The sequence below is a fragment of the Barbatula barbatula genome, assembly GCF_947034865.1.
Source record: "Barbatula barbatula genome assembly, chromosome: 1".
Classification (NCBI taxonomy): Eukaryota; Metazoa; Chordata; class Actinopteri; order Cypriniformes; family Nemacheilidae; genus Barbatula; species Barbatula barbatula.
The window spans coordinates 13,853,246-13,877,084 of NC_136766.1; the positions used below are offsets into that span (position 1 = coordinate 13,853,246).

Sequence of the window (23,839 nt, forward strand, 5' to 3'; positions counted from 1 at the left end):
TGTGTATGCGTGCACTTTCGTTCCTCGTTTTCTTCTGTTCGCTGGATTTTCGCACATGCACATCTCCGCAAAACAACATGCTGTGGATCTGCCTATGCACCTGAGTCTAAATATCCTTGGATATATTTGGACAAGGATGCATGTTTCTGTACAAAACACACCCCCTCACCTATATGCATACCCACAAACATGCACAGCTGGGCACAAACATTGCCACAGAGATGTCTTTGACAAATTAAACCTATCCGCTTCACCTGTCATCTCACTAGTCAGCAGGGAGCGAGAAAGCTCGTGTTTCTGGCTAAACCAGCAAACCCATCTCTGGGTTCAGTCCTCTATGGCTCAGCTCTTGTCCGTGTTGTGCACTGACCCTCTCACAGCAAAGACATAAATAACCCATGCTGGGTGAGAGCACTGCAGTGGCCACAGACGCTCTCGGGTATTCAGGCAGCAGACACTCTGCGGCAATATTCAGCACTTCCAAGCTGAAAGTGGGGCTGAAAATAAGCTGAGTAGTGCTGGGGGTCTCGTGTACTGAAACGCAGAAAGAACACATCTGCACTATCATCGCTCACCTTAAAAAGCTTGTTTACAGATTTTGCTTCATTTTAACACACTAGTAGAGCAGTAAAATTAAGTTTCCGGTAAGAACATTTTTGAAAAAACGTTTGCTAGTGCATCTCATTTGAAAAGGGATAAAACTCAGAAAACGCTTACCAGTACACTTCATACATATTAATGTTATAAAAATTTGGCTGAGAAAACTAAAGGGATAGTTCACCCCAAAATTAAAATTCTGTCATCATTTTGCGCTCCTTGTCATTTTAGAACAGAAATTTGAACGACAAATGTTGGTAACCGAACAACAGCGATACCTCTTTACTAGCATTGGTTTTGTGTCTATAAAATGCAAGTCAATGGGTACCGTCGTTGTTCTGGTTTTCTTTTGCTGAAGAAAAAAGTCATACAGGTTTCAAATGACAAGAGGGTGAGTAAATGATAACAGAATTTTCATTTTGGGTGAAGAATCACTTTAATTAAAAATGCATCCTCTAAAAACTACTCTTGATATTTAGTGCAAGAAAATGTACCTTGTTTTTTTAAACAATAAAACAGGCCAGATAAACTGATAAGCATTTTGTGCTCCATATTAAAACCGAGGTAAGGCATTGACTTTCAAATTTTCACACTTGAAAAATCTGTATCTAATAACAATACCTGTGGTGCACTATGCACTTCACGAGAGACAAGTACTCTTTATTGACTGTGCCTTGTTCAGGCTCCAGCCTGGAACAGTGGGAAGGTATTAAGGAGTCAAAACAACTGTCTCTATTTCTCCTCTTGTTGCTTTTGTGGTGGAACTAATCGTTGTGTCCTGCTGTTTTCCAAAACTACTCTTCACAGCTCTTTTTCTGAGGGTTGGTCTGGTAATCACTTCCCCAACAGCATGCACCGTTCTGGGCTAATGAAGCCGCCCAACCACCCCTCAACAGGCTGAGGTGAAATGATTCTTTAAATCTGCACTAATTGATGTGATGCCAACAATGCGAACAGGTAGACGAAGGGTACTTGGCAGACTGCAGAGAGGAGAGTAAACTTCCCGCAGCAGGGGCTTATGGGACTGCACTCATCCCCTCTACGCCCCCGTTCGTGGATCCCAAATGAGAATGCGAGGCTCCCAGAGCAAAACAGGCCTTATTGGCGCTGGAGAATGTTAATGATTGTTTATTCTTTCTTTTAGAAAGTGATGAAGAGGGTGGGGAGGTGATTGATTTGCTTCATTTGCTGTGATATCTATTGTAATTGTTACCATGTTTGACAGCCGTGCCTTGGGCTTTGAGCGGCGTGCCGAGAAGGTGAGCGCGCTCGCGGACCGCTGCTCCCCTCGATAATGGAGTGATTTGTAAATATGATTTATTTATTCGAAGGTTATTAGAGGTGTGCATGCTTTATTTGTTTTGCGTTTCACAGCATCACGCGAAGGCTCTTGAGCCCTGCATGAGCAGGGCTCGGCACAGTGACAGCTTGTTTTGCGCTTTAATAACGACAAAGGGTAGCGACACTGCCACGACTCGGCACTTTCATGTTCGCTTTACCAGAGGCAACAAGCAAAAAAACTCGACTTAAGTGTGAGCTGTAACTGTCATCGACACTCCCCCTGTCTCCCGCTGTCAAATTTGACAGCTCTGAAGCAAAACAGTTGCAGGTAGCTGAGATTGTGGCGTTATCTTTGGAGATGGCAGGCCAGTTTTGAGTTATACCTGCCTGTCACTTGTTTTTAAGAAGGATCTTCTGAGACAGCCATGTAAAAATAGCTCGCTTTTAGAGTGCCGAACCGCATCTCTGTCAATTTTCCTGGGTTTTTAGACAAACTATGCATGATGTCAGCTTCACCAAACAGACAATTTAAACAAAGATACACAGCAGTTGCTACAAACTCAAGTAATAGAGGTCTGACAGCTCCTGAATATGTACTGAAAACCTAAGAGGGGGGCATGCTGTATGGTTTTCATGGTTCTTTACTACTGTACGACACATCGTTTTTTTTTTGGTCCCTGCGGCCCCCACTAAACCAACTGCACAAGGCTTTTACTTTGCTTTCAGATATTCCATGATAAAAAACCTCCTGTTTTACAGATTATGTGTGAAACCTTATTTCTCCTTGCAAATTACTGAAAGCATACTTTCAAGCTAAAACATACTAACTTGGTAGAGTTTCAAAAAGCATTTGGTCTATGCGAAAGACCTCTTGGTTGCTTTGTTCACATTAAGTGGAAGGTCTGACCTTGATCATTTCTCACATTTTGTAAAGATTTTCTGTGATTTTTCTGCTTTTAGAATGCTGGCGATAGCTACAACAGCATATACGAATAAAAGAGATCTGATACAAAATGTAAGTATTAAAATTAACCAACAAACAATGGAGGTCCACAGATATTTGTTCTGATGGACACAAATATATTATGGAAAAAAGACAGATATTTGGGAAAATGTTAGCAACCAACATTTCTGGTACATCACTGACTACCATGAGAGGAAAATTATTCTATCATTATTTTTGTTCTGTAAAAATATTTAGAAGAATTTTGGAAATCACACAGTTCTGGGGCAACAGAACAAAGACATTTATACAGATTTACAACAATTTGGGGGGGAGTAATTCATGACAGAATAAAAACTTTAGGCCAGAGTTTCCCTTTAATCAAATGCATGTGTGTAGATATTTTCAATATCGTCTTAACTCAATATGATCTTAACTCTTGATTTTACTGTCCTTAGTGACAGATGTTGCAACAAAGCCAGCAGCTCAACAGCAGGCAAGCACCTCCCTCTACTGGAGTCAAATGGAACAGTGCTAGGTTGAGATCCTGTGCGAAAGCAACTGCTTTCACTCGAGTGATATTGGCTTCTCTTCCCCACTGTGTCCCTTTTCTAAGGGTACAACCGGCATTCTTAATGCATAGTGCGTACTGTGAAATATGCAGCAGCCACTCAAGCACAAAGGGCTTCACTGACCTGTGTCATGTGCTTCATACAGATGCACAGGTGGCAATAGCTGAGGTGACCTGTTCCCTCCCACTGTTTGTATTGCTATGTAAAATAAATCAATGTCCTCCAACACACAACATCTCAGGGGAGTGGAGAATAGAGCAGAGTGTGTGTGCACAGGTGTGTGGCTGCTTTACAATCTCAGGTACATCAGTGCCTTGAAATACACTGACAAGAAATGGATCTGCTTTTGGCAGTAAATTGATTAATTCAGGGGTGTCAAAAGGAAGGACTTCAGATTGCCGGTGGTCTTTAAGGTAATACATTGCGACAGTTTAAGAGTCATGAAATGCATTGCAATAGCCTTGGAGAGGAGAGGTTAAAGCAGAGGAGAGGGACAAAGGGAAAGAGAGAGAGGCAGAACGGGGGAGCGAATACTACTCTAGTTGCGCGCTAGCATCTTTTTCTCTGTGCCAAGGTCAGCAGGGCTGAAGAGGCGGCAGCGGCTGTCTACCGCTATAGGAACTGTAATCAATTCTTACATTTCAAGGGGAGCAAAATCTGAACTAGTTTCTCAAAGGAAGATAGATGAGCGAGCTCTGCCACAAACACACAGATCAATAATATTCATAGCATACAGAAAAAAACACAATAAATTAAGACTCGATGCATTAAAATGTGTGTGTGTGCTCGTGTGCATGAGTGTTAGGAATGGGGGGACTGTAAGCCGCAACATAAAAAAGACATACTTTGCAAAACCTCCTGGAGCCAAACAGGAGGTGTGGATTTCTAACTAAAACCATAAATGATAATAAAATGTGTTGATAATATGTGTCTTTATCATGCTGTCTTCATGGTGTGGATCTCTGACTGGATCTGCACAATGCAAGTGGTGTGTAAGAATAAAGCAGAAAGAAGGTTTTAGAAATAAAGACATTTGCTTTTTAGCCAGCATTGACAGACTACATCTGCTTATCCTAAAGCTAAATTTGATAAAGTGAGATTACAATCTTATAAGCCTCACAACATTGAGCTACTTCATCTCTGTCTGCACAAATTAAGCATCAGTCCTCACAATGAAAAAAGTAAAAATTAGCAGTTTTATTTTTACTAAGGGTGTAACCAATTGTTCGGCACGCGCTTGGACCGCGGCTCATCTTAAATCTGACGACGCATTTCAAATACGGTTTGTTAAAAATTATAATGCGTTAAACAGACTGACAAATTTCACCTAGTGTATGGTTGTCGATTGATACACATTTAATAACTGCAAAAAATTAACTAACGTAGACAAATTTCAATAGGATTGAGGTATGAAAACTCACTTGCGCGCAAGGAAAGCTGAGTCTCAGACATGGCGCAAATAGAAGTCTTGCGCTAAAACGGACGAATTGTCGAGTATCTTAACAAACATACTAGGTTATGTCCTAAGTGAACAGACGAAAAATAACGCATGTGTACACAGTGGCCGATTTAGCAAATTGGGGGCCTAAGGCGAAGGTGTGTATGGGGCCCCACTATCCGATCTTTAGAAGAGAACGAAAACATTAATCTGATGCTGCACAAAAACTAACAATGCATCAAAGCCAATGTTGTTACTAATCTTTCACATGTCCAAGACTGTGATAAAAGGTTTTTAAAAAATCCAGTCCACAATCACTTTTTATATTGAAAATAAGTCATTTTGTGTGTGTTTTTCAGTTTTAAAAAACATCATTGGCAATAAAAGAGTAAAGAGTTCCTTAAACATTTAGCAGTTTTGATCAGGACTGATGTTGATTAACAGATTAATGCAAAAAAAATTAAACCAAATATTAATCAGATTTTTACAGAAGTTTAATTGAGTGGATGTTTTCATCACCAACATAACGAAAGGGTTGTGAATTTGCTCACAGTGCGTTGTTGAGTTTCTGAAAAATGTTCAAAGCATTTTCCCCAAATATGTGTAAAAATAAGATTTGTCACCAAAATCATTCCATTTGCTGTGACACAGAGAAAGTTGTGGCCAAATTAAGACTCAACAGCAACACATAATGGACGAAAACATCCCCAACATAACATAAGGGTTAAATGAGCTTTTTCTGTAGTAACGTTATTTACTTCACCACAACATATATTTTATCAGTGTAGGGCTATGTCTATTACTAGAAAAACTAGGCGGTTGACTCACCAAAGCCCCATCATCATCATCAGTGTCAAAGTGGCCATCACAGGACAACTCTTCCACCTCATCTGTGTCAACGTCATTAACACTGTCGCCGGTCACAGCGGGAGGCAACAAAGTGAATTCCTCTTCAATTTCTTCTTGGCTAACGTTATTTAGCGCCACTTCACTGCTAGCTGCTGCTGCTGTACAGGCCTTTTCAACACTTTGGACGTCGTTGTTGTTCCTGTCAGTATCCTCAACAACATTACCAAAAAAATGTGTTATCTTTGGCAGCGTTGCCAAGTATTTATCGCTGCCTTTTCGCTTTTTTCTTTTATTTGATCCGCTTGGGTAAGATCGTTTCATCTCGTGTTTATATTTGTCTTGATTCGTCTCTGTTTGTGTACATTCCCAGTCCTCCTGTCACTCTGTGTTTATCTTTCGCGCCGCGCACGGTTACGGACTAGTCCATTTCATTGTGAAAGAAGGGGGTGTATGTGTGTAGTGACAGATAAACATGAACGGGACCTTTTAACTACTACGTCAAAGTTTTAACGTATTTCTTGAGAATATTAATACAATTTGCCATGCTTTTGAAGTGTTCATGATGATAAGGGTTTTGTTTAATTTTTACCTTTTAGGTTGGTTGGGGGCCCCCCGCTGGTAGGGGGCCCCAAGCAGCCGCCCACCTATGCCTCTATGTTAAGACCAGCATCAGTGTACTGGAAAGCGAAAGCAGCATATTCCTGCTGTCTGTTAAAAGTCAAGGAAATCACTCACTGCTGGTGACTCAATAGCTTCTGTAACTTCAATTATGATTCATCTTTATTTAATTTGTACATATGCAATGTCATGTTATTTGATTACTTTCATTTCTATACCTTAAAAGGTATATACAATGTCATAATTTATTTTCTGCTTTGCTCATTTGTTTTATTGGTGCTGTTACTTGTAGCTTGATTTAAGATCCAAAAACACAAAAGATAATTCCAAAAATGTATCAGTGATTTTGTGTTCATGTAATGGTAGTAAATGGAGGCCGGTATTGTTTGTTTACCAATGTTCTTTAAAATATCTTCTTTTGCACTCTGCAGAAAAAAGTCATATAGGTATGGAAACGCCCGAGGGTGAGTAATGATGAAAGAATTTTAAAGGGATAGTTCACCCCAAAAATGACAAGTCTGTCATGAATTGCTCTCTAGTTGTCCCAAACCTGTATACATTTATTTGTTTGGGTTGACACAGTGGAAGATATTTGGACGAATGCTTGTAACCAAACCGTTCTTGGACCCCATGGACTACCATGGTAGGAAAAATACAATGATAGTCTAAATGACCCAGAACTGCTTGCTCTACTTAATTCTTCAAAATATCTTCTTTGGTGTTCAACAGAACAAAGAAATATTTTGTAATATTTCCTACTATGGTAGTCAATGGAGTCCAAGAACTTTTTGGTTATAGATATTCTTCCAAATATCTTTCTCTGTGTTCATCAGCACTCGAAGGTGAGTAAATTGTGGCAACATTTTTATTTTGGCTTAAACTATCCCTTTCAGATGTTAGACATAGTACAAAATTCATTATGCTTGCCTCAACACTCAGTCCAGATGTTCCCCACATGAAGCACATCCTTAAGCAAAAAAAAATGTTTTCCTGCACCATACAGGAGCCTGCAAAATACACTGATATGTCAAGTTCCATACACAAACCCGTTTTCCCCTAACAGCCTATAAAATGTGGGTGGCATTCCACAAATCTCACCTACATAGACTTTCTGACAGGGGTTTAATGCCACCAGTAAAACTTTTCAAAGTCGCAGAGCTTCCAGGAGTCGTGGCTGTGAGGGTCGGAGGTCTTCCGCTCAGCTGGAAAGGCAGCCACACAAAGGTGGAGCGAGCCGCTATCAGCCCCTTTGAGATGATAATCTGCAAGATCGCTCTTGCCGCGACAAACGGGGCCACGGAGACTGCCATCTTTACATTACTGAGAAAAGGCCAATGCCGACTGACAGCTACAAATGAGCCCTGCTCCTGAGCCCAGACACAATCACAGCCATCTAAACCCACACTGACGTTTTAATCCTCCCGAAATAACCTACGCTGAAATTCTCCCACAGAGGCAATGTGAAAGGGTGTGTGTGCGGGTACTAAAATGGGAAGTGGGGCAAAGATAGAATGCTTGTTAGAATATAGAAAAGTATGGATATGGCTTGCCTTTGATTCTGAACATATATGTTCATGGCATCACAGATACATACACCATTGTTCATATCCATGCAACATATATTTAAAAAATAGCCTACTATAACATTTTAATATATGAAACAATATATAACATATTTTAGTGAATACTAAACAACAGACTTTAAAATGTCTCAACTCACAAGCATGGAAACATATAAGTGGAAAAACCAGGTTATCTGCTTTATATTGGCACATATATACTGCATGTTAGCAGTATTAGAAATATCTATCTTATATAATTGTACCTGATACTTTTTTTGGTACTACCTTGGTTGAGATTCCAAGCGTAATGTACCAATGTGACGGGTTTACACACAGATCACTGATTGGGCAGAGAGAGTCATTACCAGCATCAATGAATTTGCAACACATAGATACGCATTTTAATATGTAGTATTGGCATTAAATGCTATGCTTGGTGACATTAAATAGAGATTGAGACAAAATGCTGAATGCAACATTAGCTTACCCTTGTGCGCCGTCAAGCAAATCAAATGATCGTTGTCTGCTCTTTGCTGTAAGATTTCCTAAACTCTCTAGTATTTAAGCAGTATTTTCTTTTGCTGCCATCCGCCATTGATATGCGCCATTACTCCTGTGTTGTGTGTGTGTTTGTCGCGTTCACAATGATACTACGGCAGTTGAGGCGGCCCAACCATAACTATAAGTTTATAATCCCCACCCGCTGTGAAGTGGCACTAAACTGCTGTGGAAAAGCAAACTGAGGCGAAGTGAAATAAGCTGAACAGAGCCAAATCGTACTAAACCCGGCGGTACCATGCAGTGGAAAAGGGCCATAAGATCTATGAATATAAGTTCTATATGTCTGCCAACTTGTTAAAATGTATAAACATGCCGTTATTTCAGCAACTGTGTTTGAGAGACATTGAAATGAATGGGGTTCAAAGTGCAGTTCTTTAACTATTGGTCGCTCCATGACAAGTTACTTCTGCATTCCATTCTTCCAACGGACTGTCTTAACTCTGTTTTCCATGGCTTTGGGCTAGGCCTAGTCTACTTCTATATTATTCGTTTGGTCCTCTTTTATCTATCAACGCGTCTGTCACCGCATATCTCTCTATGATCAGAGATGTATAGTAATGAAGTAAAACTACTTCACTATTGTACTTAAGTACTAAAAGGCTGTATCTGTACTCTACTGGAGTATTCAGTTTTTTTCCTACTTCCACTTTTACTTCAATACATATTGAATACATATGAGTTGAATACTTTTACTCTGATACATTTTTGATGTGCTGCATCATTGCTTGTTACAATTATAATTCTAAAACCACATTATCACTGCCAGAGCGGTAGATGGCTCTGTCACCAGGTTTGATGAAGCTGGCTCATCATTCAGCGAATCAAGAGAACAAGACTGCGCGTCCTGTTCTGCCTGCTGCCTACCTGCATTGAGAACACTTGAACTGTGTAGTTTGTTTCGAGATGGAAGAACCAGAAACACTATCAAAAGGCTATCAAAACACTTCAGCTGTTTCAAAATGCAGAAGCATGCCTCATCTTTCAACAGCCCAAAAGGGCTCATGTGACACCCCTTTTCATCTCTCTCCACTGGCTACCGGTTGAAGCCCTGATCAGATTCAAGTCACTGATGTTTGCATAGAGGACTATCACTGGATCTGTGCCGGCATACTTTCACACCCTTCTACACTCCTACACCCCATCAAGAACCCTGCGTTCAGCAAACGAGCAGCACCTTGTAATGCCTTCTCATAAGGGCACTAAATCCCTTTCCCAACTCCTACCTGGTGGAACATTCTACCCAATGCGGTCAGGTCAACCACATCTCTCACAACCTTCAAAAAACTACTTAAAACACACCTCTTCGGCGAATTCTTGACAGACAAATGAAAAACAAAAAGTATACTAACCCTCTTCTCTCAACAGGTAGTGGTCTAGCTTTTGTTGAATACTAGTAACTTTGTATTAGCACCTAATTTTCTATTGCTCTTTGTATGACATGTCGCTTATTGCTCCCCGAACTCTTTGTAAGTCGCTTTGGATAAAAGCGTCTGCTAAATGACTAAATGTAATGTAGAATGAAGTGCTTACTCTGCCTCCAGAAAGATTGCAAAACCGTAAAATTTGAAGAAACATATCAAGATAAGTTTCAAATATAATTCTAAAATCACACCATCTTGAACTATCAGTAAGCGCTAGCTAACTAGTTATACGTGGTTCATGACATGCTGCATGTTCACAACAACATGATAACATATTAAAAAACATGATTTTTGAGTTATCTCATTTTGGAACCAAACTCTTCAAATATTTTTCTCTGAAGGTTCAGTGTATGACATTTAGCCATGAGGTTGCAATTGAAACCAATGACTCACTCCAACCCACCCTTTTGAAGCACTACAGTTACTGACACAGAACTAAGATTTTGTCACGTTTTTACTTCAATGCTGAAGGAGATAATGTATTTACGAAACGTGTCCGTTTAGTACAGGGGTCGGCAACCTTTAAGACAAAAGAGCCATTTTGGGCCATCTCCCACCACATAAAATTTGTCTGGAGCTCCAAAATATAAGTACCCTTTAAATGACTATTACACAGGTTGTTATGCACGTAATGTAGAAGTTACCTAGTTGCACCACTACGTGGCAATATAGTGCGATTTCATATCTTATAAAGACTCCGGGGAGTCACAGCAGGGGGTCAGAAGAGTCATGTGCGGCTCAAGAGTCACGGGTTGTTTAGTGCTACTGTAGAAACAACTTGGTGAATTCCATGCAACGGGACCCACGGTGTAGATAGAAATGGGCTATTCTAAATTAAAGTTTTTTACGATTGCTAAACGACAGTGAGCACAACTGGAGTCACATGTGCAAAACTCTAACTACAGTCTGCACTACCAACAGTCACCTGAGATAAACTGTTCACATCACCTGCAAAACTCATTCAAAGCAACACAACTTTTAACACACGGCTCAAAACAGGCTCAGTGCATCCAAACACAATCCACAACCCTCACTGAGATAACACACACTGTCACTCACAACACACTGAGAGTAAAAACACTAGCATCAAACACCAATACAGAAAATACAAACTTTTCATCTTTACAGTTTCAACTATTTCAGTGACTTTATACAAAGTCATATTTTTCCTCTTCCTCTTGTTGGGGCCGGCCTTTGGGTCCTGTTGTAAAAATATATTTTACAGTCAAACTTACTGTCATATATATATCTGTGTAAATATTCTATACTGTAATTGCAATACAAAATAAATTCCTGTAATGTTTTCATTTACTGTAAGGATGTAAATCTCAGCTGTTTGTATGATGGAAAATTCGCATTACAGATGCCACTGTGGATCTTTGCAGATTGTGTTGCACCCTCAACCCTTCCTCTCTCAATGAGAGACCATGATTCAAGACAGGGTCTATAGTGTAGCCCTTATTTCAAATGAAATAACAGATCTGTGTCTTCTGTGTCTTCCTCCACGCATCTGCCCTCTCCCTGCCACCCTTCTCCCACCACGAACCCGTCTTCCTCGTTCCATTTCCAAAATTAGTCTTTCTGAGCTCTACCTTATATATATATATAAATATATATATATATAAATATATATATATATACACAGTATATATATATATGTGTGTGTGTGTGTGTTCATTAAAAACTCAAAGTGTTTTAAAGTGTTTGAAAGGCACAAGGCTGAAATCTATTCTGTTTTGAATGTGTGGTTCACAGTTTTGACAGCAGTGTTTTAGCATTTGAACAAAGTGCTGTAAATCCACAGTGTTGTGCAGGTTGTGGTTAAAGTCGTGGGATAAGTGTGTAGAGTTTTGAAAACTGTGTTCAAGCAATGAAAACCGAACTAGAGTTTGGTCCACATGAACTGCTGCTGTGCAGACTGGAGTTAGAGTTTTGCACATGTGACTCCAGTTGTGCCCACTGTCGTTTAGCAATCGAAAAAAACTGTAATAAAACCATAAAGCTTCATTATGTATAATATTGTATTTCTATCAATAGATCATCAAAAAAAATTACATTGGACCTTTAATGTAAATGCAGTTGTCATTCTTTAAACTTTCATGTCTGTAAAATGTGATCCTGTACATGTCTATTTATTGTTTGCTGTCATACCGACAGGGCACGGAGGAAATGGCTAAACTGATGATTGGAGATATGTCTGAACAAGATGACAGTTCTTCCTTAATCTGAGAGCTGAAAGGAGACAAACAGAGGGTGAACCAGAGAGTGCTTTTGGCCAACGCCCTGTTAAGATGCTATTAGAATGTCAGAATTGAGGGGTGCTCCAAAGAAGCATCATATAGCCGTAGTCTAAGTGAAAGAGTAAGAGAGACACTGTGTGTGTGTGTGTGTGTGTGCGTGCGTGCGTGCGTGTGTGTGTGTGTGTTCTCGCGTAAGCAGTTGGTAGGGAGGGAGCACGAAGAGAAACAAAGAGAGTTTGCGGCATGCACAAGAGGATATAGAAATGCCACAGACGTGCTTGGTATTCAGTCTTCATAATCAGTGTCTGTGCATCGAGTGACACGGATGAGGAATTGCTCCTTTCTCTTACGAGTCTCTCGATGCTGTCAGAAATTATCACAAATAATTGTACACAAAGGAAATTAAGAAATCTGACAAAAAATGACAAATGCCTGCATATTATGAAGAGGAAAAGATATTCAAGAGTGCCATGGGAGGACTTAGTACACACAGGAACATTTCGTCTGAAACAAAAAGAGATAGGGGAATATGAATGTTTTGGGTATTTAACATGTTGCAATTGGCTTGGAAAGATAATGATTTGCATGAAATGTGTTTATTAACACTTTATTTATAGCGTATTATAATACTGTATGTCCTTTGTGGCATCTTTGAGGGGTGTTACTTTATGTGCATGAAGAACAAGACTGTCTTTGCAAGAATGCGCAGGGAGGAGCTTATCCAAAATCCACTTTCCTTCTGGCTTGATGTTCTTTATAACTTTACAGTTTTATGTTGTAGTGATCACAGCATATCATTTTTCATTCTTACATTTTGCAGCATTTCCATCCTTCAAGGGCTATCTCTTTTCTCCTTGCACAGAAAAACAATTTTTATCGTGCATGTGCATGTGCAATATAAAAAGCATCACTAAAGGAATACAGTAAATCAAATACTTTTAATTGTAAAACTTTCAGTGAAAGCATTAAATATTACATTTATAGTGTGCTATTATACAGGCAGCTCCCCTCAAAACAACACTGTAGCCCAGGAACTATGAAGACATAATAAATTACACACTTTTTCCATTTAGACAGTGATGAAAGACATCGCAAAACAACTCATCATTTGTACAACATACATAAGTAATGACACGGGTAAACAATGCATTTACTTTTGTTCACAACCAGGAAAACTTTTAAAGATGAGTAAGCAACAAACATAACATAAAAGGCTTATACACGTTTCAGCAAAGTAATATAACAAGAAATAAACTTCTGAGTACCATTTAAAATGTTTCAGGCAAAAGAAAAGGGTAGAGCACCCTGCAGTGCAACATCTAGTTTTGTAGTGACCTTTTGCACTTATTAGTATATGCAAATATCCCTTCAAGGGACTGGGGATTGGAAATGAAGTGTTAGGAATGTAATGAGGACAGAATCAGTGCCGGGTATATCTCTCAAATCCCATCTGCTCCAATGTATATTGTTAGAGCACTCCTAGCCTGAGAAGGGCTCTGACCCGTCTTACCTGAACCCTGTTCAAAGATTACTAAGGTGAGGACATGAGAATGTGTAGTTCAGCTTTTCTGCCAGGCACAAGCCCTGGGCACGTACAGTAGCCCACTGGACCCGAGTGCAGTCCAGACAGAGAGAAAAAGAGTGAGGTAAAGACAGAGAGAAATTGAGACAGAAAGCACTAACAAAGTAAACTGAGATGAAGTCCCAAGTCCCGAGAGGGTTGGGTTTGTTAGCTGCACCTCCTCTTGAACATGACACTCACTTCTGCACACTAATTGGTCCCCCCAAAGTGACTGAAAGCAACTACTCTACTCTCTCTGACACACATCTGGGACGAGCTCGGCCCTCTCGTACATCACGTGGGAGATAGCGCGGCAGGAACTGCACACAAATTACACACACACACCGGGTAAAAACACACACAAAGTAAGTTAATCCTCCATTGGACCCACTACATAATTTAGCAGAAACACTGATCTTCATTAATGATAAATCTATCTTGTCTCCTCTAGTCTTCTGTGATGATCAGAAGGGATTGGAACTGAACCTTACAGCAGACGATACCAAATCGGACAAGTTCCACTGTGATCATGTGAGCATGTTAATGCCTCTTTAAATCAAGCGGAGATGTGGATGCTCTTGACTGAGGGATTTAGACCATTGTCCGAAAATAAAAGGCTATTTGAGAAGAACAGTTTATAAAAGAAAGACTGCACTATGTAAGCAGTAAGTTCCGGTAGCTCAAATGGTAAAGTATTGCACTAGCAAGCCAAGGACGTGGGTTTGATTCTTGGAAAACACAGATGATGTGTATGCATTAATCCGCAAGGTGCTTTGGATTATACATTTAAACGGTAAGGAAATAAACACAAGGCAGCACCACTGATCACAATGGAATGAGAATATGCAATGCACCTCTTATTGCACCAATAACACAGATTCACTTATTCATTAAATAACTACAGGAACATCTGTAGCACCTCAGTTCCATACTGAAGAAATGTCTGGGTGTGCAGGGAGACGTGGATTTGTTTGGAGCTTGAAGAGCAAACACAAATTCTTCAGTACTTCAGACTCAGTCACACTTTACACATCACCGCGAGTGATTCCAATGTTAATCTGGTGCTCTACATTGTAATACACATATGATGTCCTGGAATTCTCTGAATGGCTTTGACTGACGGTCCAACTCAAAAACAAAGATGTTCTGCACTCTGAAGAACTACAATTCCAGTCATGAGTCACTGTTGAAGCCAAAATCAGGTGTAGTTTTCCAAATAATTGACTTTGGCTCAAACTGATCTTAAGTTCCTCTCCAGTCTTTCGTAATTATAACGTCTCTTAATTCAGAAAACATCTTCCATTGGAATGCCTTTCTTTCCCACATCTCGCAAATATCAACTTTGTCCATAGTGGTCATTCTTATTGTAAAAATTACAAATCACAGAATGAGTAGGGAGGCTCAAAGGAGGTAAAAATCATGAGCTTTACTGTCGTTTGGAGGAGCAGGACTTGCAGCATTGTTGACCGTAGAATTTGTGATTGCAAACACCATGCTGAGGCACCAGATGACACCAGCTGAAGAAGTCAATACAAGGCTGATCTTCTGTGGAGGGAAAGCACATAATGATTGTTATTCATTTTTAGCCATAAAAACAAGTGTGTCCACTCAAACACTCAATGTTAATGTTTAAGTACTGTTTACTCTGAAAAGAGACAGTACGGGAACGTGTTGCAAAGCACTTGGAAAAACTGCACCGGCATACTGATAAGACCCTGACCTACTCTCTGAATTTCCCACTCAGCTCTCCCTCTAGAACAAACACTTGTGCACAAGTGCAAACTCTGTGGCATGTATTACCATAGAAGTACTTTTGAAGTCTTTATAATGTTTTTGTTATTTTTAATTATTGTGTAGGAGCCGTTGACATCAGACAATTCTCATGGGGATTATGACGTTCAAATGTTTTGTTTTACATTCTAATGAACTATAAACAACATTTACATTTTTATCTGGTATTGAATCTGTTTTTGCAACATGAAAATCCCACTGTGGTATTAAATCAAGCAAAAAGTAGATCATTAGAAAAAATGAACCTTGTTTTTACCACTACATAATGAATGAATAAATAAATAAACACCACTGGTGTTTATCAAGATTCATAATTGCAAATGATGCAAACGCTATTATTATATTATGTTGCAATCAGAATAAAAGCTATAAATTAACACTGTGGTAGATTGATTAACATTATATTTATTCACCTGGCATAAACTTTTAACCAATGTGACTTGCAGTACATTCAAGGTACTCATTTTCTCATTAAGTGTTTTCACGGAGAATGTAGATAAAGTGATGATCTAGAAATCAGTCTCAGTAGCTACCTGATGAGATAAGAGAGCTTATACCCAAAACATTTTTGCCGCTGTGTCCTTTAAAGCATTATGTATACTGTTTGTAAGTTGAGATAAATAAGCAAAGGTGAAAGTTCATGGCTTCAAGGTGGCTGGTTTGATCAGCCAAGAATTAAGCGATATGTCATCACCAATGTGCTCCTAAGAAAGTAAACTATTTCCCCGTTCATGTTTCATTTCAAAACTGTAAGGTAGAGAATTAGAGTCAAGATAGCGTGTACCTTTTCGTGAGGGTGAAGAAGGTGGGGCTGGAGCTGGAGCAGGACAGAAGTGTGTATTGCAGGCTTGTGAGCTTATAGGTCTGTGATGAGGTAAGCAGCCTACTGAAGGACGTCCCTGTCTCAAACACTGGACATTACGTGTCTGCACCCCACCACCACAAGATACTGTGCACTGAAAAACAGAACGGGAAGATCAGAGGTCTGGCAGCTTATCAATTTATATCATTATCAGTTTTTTTTAAATATAAGAAGATTGACTGGACTAAATGTGCATCTGATCATGTGTTTTTTTTTTTGCAATAAAATATCTATAAATAAAATAAAGTAAATACAATTCAATAAGAACCTCGATTCTAAAAAATAACTAAACTTAGCATTCCAGAGTTTCCCGTCAGCTTGAATGTGCTCATTCTTCTGCATGTTTTATGGCTACAAACTGAACATCTCTGTTGATCATGATTGCTTACGAAAGTCTTGTTGTGCTTACCTGCTGCCAAGGAGATGAGTACCAGCCCAGGGTCATTGAGGTGCCGCTCTTGTCTGGGCTAGGCTGAAGGAGTTGAGGCGTGGGATCTGGGCAGGGGCCATTATTACAAGCTTGCTCAAGCTCTGTTTGGGGTTTATGCAGGTTCCTGCACCTCCTTGTGGGAAACTCTGTGTTGCCTCCTTGGGAGTCTTTCTCTCCACAGCGCAGCTCTCTTCTCTTCACTCCTGCTCCACAGGAGGCCGAACACTGTAAAACAACAAGAGGAAGCGCAATCAGATATTAACCTATGTATATATATGCACACTTGACAAGGTCACTGCATGCCTCCATAACAACGGCTTAACAATTCTGTTTAGAGGAGAGTGAGATTCAAATGCAGAATAGGAAGAGAGACAGCGGAAAGCGCTCAGCTGTGCCACTTATCTGCATGAGTGTCTGGAATCAAACGGTTCTAGAGAACTTGGGATCTGCATAATTATGCTTCAATGTTAATGCACACTTAAAATTGTGCATTTTAGATGTCATGTGTTCTGTTAAGCAGCAATGGGATTAATACATCTTATTCATGCATCAGAGATAAATGGGGGAAAATGTGTGCATACTGCATAGGAACTGTTTTGGTATGTATCTAGGTAACCTTTGATATTCCTATGAGGGTGCTTACCTCTCCCCAGGCGCTAGTTATCCACTGAAGATGCTCATTCTTGGGGCAACGGCTGAGCACACAGGTCTCCTGGGTTTTGGGCTTCAGGTGTAATTTACACATGCTGTCAGGTGCCACCACAGCCCTGGCACCTGGATCAGTGCTCCTGCAGAAAACACTGCGCTTCTTCAGCCCACGCCCGCAGCTCTTAGAGCACTAGAGGGGGAGAGCTTTATTAAATCTGTAAGTTTACAGAAAATCTTTCACACTATACATTAAACATAGCAAAGAGCATACAAATCTACCAATTACAGACCTCAATGTCGTTACAGTATTGGTAAGAAAATGTAAGTTCCTTAAACAACAACAAAGAGCATCTCCAAAGAAGCATTTACGTATAATCTGTCATCATTTAGGATGAATCAAATTATTCATGCTTATAAACATCACCAACACACAGTTAATCGAGGTTTACTAAAACTGTAAATTTGTTCATCTTTCTGATTTAGCTTTTTTGTATGAAAACAAATAAAACAGTCATATCTTGATTTAAAATATATTTCTTCAAGAAATGTATACGAAAGAAAGCTAATAAACAGAAAAAGAAAGTTACTCTTGTGTGTTTTGAGCGCTGTTAGTTTAAACATTGTAAAGGTCATGATGTGCACTTCACCTAAAACAACAACATATGAACTCTAGAGACAGATAGAGTGAACTCCCTCTGACCTTTACCTGGAATTTAATCAATATCAACTACTGCATTGAAATGTCCTCAAATATCGTATAAACTGTATTAGGCCTGTGCAATTAATAGAAACTTGATCATAGTCGTCAATTTTGGCCTTCATCAATTGCAAAAACAAAATAATCGAGTTAAACCATTATTTTAACGCATTCCATTTGGCAAGGATCCTCTCTTTTCTTGTAGTATAAATCCGCAGCGCACACCATTACTTTACAGTGGTTCAGCAGTGCTATTTATTTAAATTTATTTTTCTGTTAAATTCAGACTTAAAATTTATTTTCTAGGTTGTTTTAAAGGTTGATTAGTAATCGTGCAAAATACTCGGGATCTCAATATTGGCCAAAATAATGGCGATTATGATTTGTGTAATAATCGAGCAGCCCTAAACTGTATGCAAAACACAGATTTATAACATAAATGAGGAAAATCCACATTGTTTATAATTTTTTTTAACATAATTCTCACTTTAAGTTTAATCGATCAATCTGGGCTTGAGCTTGAATTTGCATGAATTTAAAGGTGAGTTTACAACAAAACTCAGGCAATAACTGCCACAAGCCATTCAACTACACAGACCATTCAAACCAATTCACTTTTCAAAATAAAAGAATAAAACACCTCTTACAGTACCAAGAGAACAGATCCATAAACTAAACAATAGAATCATCGGAATTTCAAAAGAGGAATGAATATGATGTGCCACTTATATTTGAACAGCAGGGGGCAGTAGCGTTTCAGCACAAATATATAACCCTGAGCACCTCAAATCCTCACCTTACCTCCTATGCAACTAGTTAAACACACCATAAATCCAAAATAAATATGACTCAAAACAAATGCATATTACTCAAATGCAAATAAATATGACTCAAATAGAGTTCATGAATTTTGGATTGTGATATTAGAAATAGGGTTTATGTTTAGGTAAACACACCTGTGACCAGGAGCCAGTGCTCCACTCAGGAGGACACGCTTGTGTGTTGCATGGCTGAAGCTGTGCGGGTGAGATTACTGGACACAAGGAGGAAGCTGCCACCTCCTCCCGCTGGTACGTCACCTTCCTCATGCAGCGGGTGTTTCGTGTCTGCTGTCCAACTCCGCATGTTCTGCTACACACTCCCCATTTACCTGTGGTCCAGCTGTCAAAACAAGACACGTGTCCTTTAGAGAACAATCGAGCAAATGTAGATGGCATAGACACAAGTGCAAACACACACATACATACATTCAGGAAGGCTCTCTTTGTGAGGATCATTACATCATAACCTACCTCATTATTCTGTAAACCACATTATGGAAAGCACTAATCATGAAACCACATCTTTCTTCACCCACCCCACCCTCTCCCTGTGGTTTAGATGGGCACACAAACAATATGCAGTTATTCTGCACGCTCATGTCTCAATTCTACAGTAAGATCTGTAATGGCATCAATAGTTAAAGTTACGTAAACACCTGAATTCAAAAGCAAATAATTTCCGCAATAGATATGTTAGAGGGATATTTCACCCAAAAATTTAAATAGTTTCACTATTTACTCCGTGTCATTAAGTATGAAATGACAAGAGGGTGAGTAAATGATTAAAACATTTTTATTTTTAGGTGAACTATTACTGTTATACTTCGAAAAAGAAACAAGTAGATTACTGTGAGCATTCCAGCATTCTGTAATGAATGCGTTTTAATGCAGTAATGTGATCAGTACCAGCTGTGATAAATCAATGGCTTCCTTCTGAATAATCGCAATATGTCAAATTTGGCCATGGACACTTCCAAAAACCATTTGGGAAATCTAATATAACAGTGGCCACAACGACCAATCATTCAGAAGAATCACTGACTGCTTGTGCAGGTCTGCATATGTCCAGGGTTTGAATCGCTCTTCTCCAGTGCTGAGATAGCAGCGCTATTCCTGCTTCTCTTGGCTATGGATAAAACAAGGCTTTAAAATAGAGCTGGGCAGGCAAGGGAGAGATTAGAGAAAATGACAGCTCTGACGAGAGCTGCGGCCGCCACAACGGACAGGCGTCCCGGGTTGAGTTCTCAGAAGACCCAGTTCCACCCAACCACCAGACCTGTGCCACAGATCTGAGAAAAATCCTTTAATTTTCTCTCCAACCATCTGACAGATTGGAGGCATAAAGCTAAGCTACAATTTTCATTGAGGAAAGAAATGGAATCCGTTGTGCGATGTGCCCTCTCGTTCCCACTTTTGCTCTCTTTGCCACATAAATGACAATGTGTCAATGGTCAGAGAGCAAACTTGCCTTGCCTCGCTGCAAACCATTGCTGGCTCTGGTTTAAATTTTGTATTTCTGGAATCCTTTAAAAAAAAACATATTTCAAGCCATACAATTAGAGAAATTGAGACAACATTGTGGACTGCTTCATATTTCCTGATACAGCCTGGCATTGTCTATGTGTCTGCCCAAAATGATGTGGCCTAGAACATACTTGCGTATGTTTGCATACTTGTATGCATGCTTGTTGAGCGTTCCAAATCGCTTGATGAAATTTAAGCTACCGTTGGTCGTATGGAAGGACAAAGGCTGAATTTTTTGCACTCTCTGGGGAATGGTTTTGGTTTGGAAGCATTTGTCAGTTTGAGAGCACTGAGAGAGCCATCTATTTTCCTAAACCCTGGCTTTCTGCATTTTCTTGCAAAAAATATCGGTTTCCAAAAGAATGTGCATGAAATGTTAGGTAGCAGTTTGTTTTGGCTGCTCTATCTTGAATTGAATATTAAATATGAAACAAAAGGAATGGCAATATGCTGGAAAATAAAATCCAATTTTTTAAATAATACATTTCCATATACTGGATATTTCATATACAGTATATAGCGACAGGAAAAATTAAGAGACCATTTTCTGTTTTTCAGAATTAATATTCATAGGTATGTGTTAATGTAATATTATCCTTTTTTCCATTCTATAAACTACTAACGATATTTCTACCAAATTTTAAATAAAAATATGGGGTCTAATTCACTAAGCATGCGTACGCAGAAATTTGTGTGTGAAACCTGCGTACAAACATTTTCACAAACAAATCATGATTTGATAAAACATTCGTACTAAAATGTATTATAAATATAAGCAAAAAGATAGGAACAGCTGAAAGCACATGGAAAATCGCAAAAACAAATCGCTAATCTTTCTCTCTCTCTCTCTCTCTCTCGCGCTCTCTAAGACAGAATAAAATATTTTATACAGTATATATGTGTAGATAGTTAATATATAGAAAAATTAATTTTCTTTGTGTGAAGGTGGTGAGCATCCCTAGAGTTGTCCCCACATCAAAGGGTGCACAGACATAAAATCTTGTGAAAGTCAAAAACAGGAGAATACAGAGGGGACTGCAAAAGTCTTAAAGGCGTGTAAATTTATCTTTTCATGTCATGTATTGGGCGAAGGAACCAAGTTGGCCGCTGTAGGGCCCGGCTCATGTTTGAAGTAACCGTGCACTACGCTTAACAGAAGCAGCAGTGTAGCCCGTGCAGCTGCGAATATGTCATCAGAATGAGTCCTGCAGGCCGTAGTCCGGAGATTAGCGCTTGATTCCTGGCTGGCTAGACGGACTCAATCCCTATGGGGATGTAGTCCCTTCTGCTCCGAAATAAAACATGGGCAGACATGTCAACACTGGAAATATTTTCTGGAAAGATAAGCAGAAGCTTTTTTTGTAATGCATGCACATACATTTTCTGGAAGAGTTTCTAAAGGTCTATTTATTTTCACTAAGACTTTTAGAGTTTTCCTATTTTCATAAATCAAAGCACATAATGCCTCAAACAGATAATGTTTCGGGAGTCGCTATCACAAATTTAAGCCTGTGATGTCATTTTATATGGGGAAACAGGCTCTGTGTACAGTGGGGGAGGTCATGAGTAACTGTGGGACTTAAGACCTGTCTGTCTGAACACTAAACACACTTAAGACCTTGAATGGTGGGAACTTAATGAAATAATGAAAAATAACACAGGGCTACTTAAGACTTCTTGCCTACTTGTTAGCTCTTGACTCTACTGTGTGACCTGGTAAGGAAGCTGGTGTCATTGAGTCCTCTGACGCAAATTGGAAGGAGACTGAGATTACTGGTAATCTCTACTAGTAATATAAAACCCCCACCCTGGCCACTACAGCACGGGAAAAGTTAGTGTTATTATGTTCCAGGCAGACATTGTTTGAGATTGGACATCCAACATCACGGCATGCTGTTCTGCTGTCAACCTTGTGGTTGTTTTAATTTTCCATGTGTTATTGGACTATTCGTCAGACTTTGAATGGGACAAGCTTGTTGCTTTAAGGAAACAATCATATGTTCTTAATTTCTTTTCTTTAGCATTGCCAGTGCCCACACATTACAACTGGTCGCAGCCAGCATTTCACACACAACCTGATGATTTAAGGCCTGTGTGAAACAGAACGAGAGGAAAGCCAGCAAGGTTAAAGGAGACATTTGTTATCTGAGTGCCAGAATGCCGTGTCAGTGCCTTTCACCACAGTGAGTGAGGGATGCTGGGTTATTTAGATGCAGTACAGGCGTGAGATCAATAAATCAAGCTTTAGGTGAAACAAACGCTGTTTTCGAAGGAATAGCTATAGACGCTAAAAAGATGGACCAGCAGATTGACTTTGACCCTTTGCTTGGAGTAAATCCCTTTCATAGGTATCTTTCCTGTATCCAGATGCCAGAGGATTTGACTGACACCTAAAGTGTTTCATGAAACCATCGGTGTCCACAGTACAATGTCTCTATCCAATGCATTCATCATCTTCTCCACAACATTTAATTCATTTATCATCCTTACATCCAAGAATAAAAGAAATTTACTCACTTAAAAGTAAATATGTAGGAGTCTTTAGACTTCAATTCCTCCTGAAATATCTGTGAATTATTCACCCTTTCATTCAACATACTTGCATTTAAATCAATGGGAAGAAAAGACAGAATGAGAGGTAGTCTTTATGTTTTTGTGTGCGTAACTCTAAGAGGCTGTGTGTGCAGGTTTGGTCATTCTTGTATGGAAAATGGGCTCATGAATCTTAACCGCAAATGCCATAATTAACATTCTAAATGTTTTAATATTTTTAATATTTCAATTTCTTGTTAAAGTTAGATGTAGAGGTAAGTTTAGGAGATGCTAACTATTATCATCAGCTCAATGTAAGAACTATTACAGGGAAAGTTCAACCCAAAAATGTTTTTTTTATTTACTCACTCTCTCATTTCAAAACTGTATGACTTTCTTCCACAGAACACAAAAGAAGATATTTTGGTAACCGATTTTGGTAATAATGTTGGTAACAGAACAGAGCTAACACCTATCGACTTCTATTGTATGGACACAAAACCAATGCAAATGAACCGGTGCCGGTTAACAACGTTCTGCAAAATATCTTTGTTTATGTTGTGCGGATGAAAGAATGTAATACAGGTTTGAAACAACATACATTTTTGTAATTTGGGTAATCTATCACTTTAACAGAAGTCAACAGAAGTCTGTGTATATGTATGTAGGTACAGTATGCGTTTGTATAACCTAAGAGACTGTGTGAGTTTGTGCGTGTGCCAGGCTGTGGTTCGAAGCTAGAGTCTGGCCAGTGAGGAAGCAGTAAGTCCTTGTCTGGAGGCTATGTTAATCCTGTTTTCATTAGAGAAGTAGAGAAGAACCTTAGATTGTGACTCCTCTTAGATCGAGCTTTATGTAGGACTCTGCCCACACAGAAGCCACCATAGCTGG

General features: G+C 39.4%; 1 protein-coding gene across 1 annotated transcript in view; it reads right to left on the reverse strand.

Moving 5' to 3' along the window:
* Positions 1-13,002: 13,002 nt before the first annotated feature.
* The window catches only part of adamts18 (ADAM metallopeptidase with thrombospondin type 1 motif, 18), a 46,699-nt gene continuing 35,862 nt past the window's right edge, over positions 13,003-23,839 (reverse strand). The window contains exons 19-23 of the mRNA XM_079467673.1: positions 19,028-19,232; positions 17,370-17,564; positions 16,706-16,951; positions 16,219-16,390; positions 13,003-15,188 (exon numbers count right to left, since the gene is read on the reverse strand). Coding sequence (XP_079323799.1) covers positions 15,070-15,188; positions 16,219-16,390; positions 16,706-16,951; positions 17,370-17,564; positions 19,028-19,232 — 937 coding nt within the window. The 3' untranslated portion in view covers positions 13,003-15,069. The remainder of the gene's footprint in view (positions 15,189-16,218; positions 16,391-16,705; positions 16,952-17,369; positions 17,565-19,027; positions 19,233-23,839) is intronic.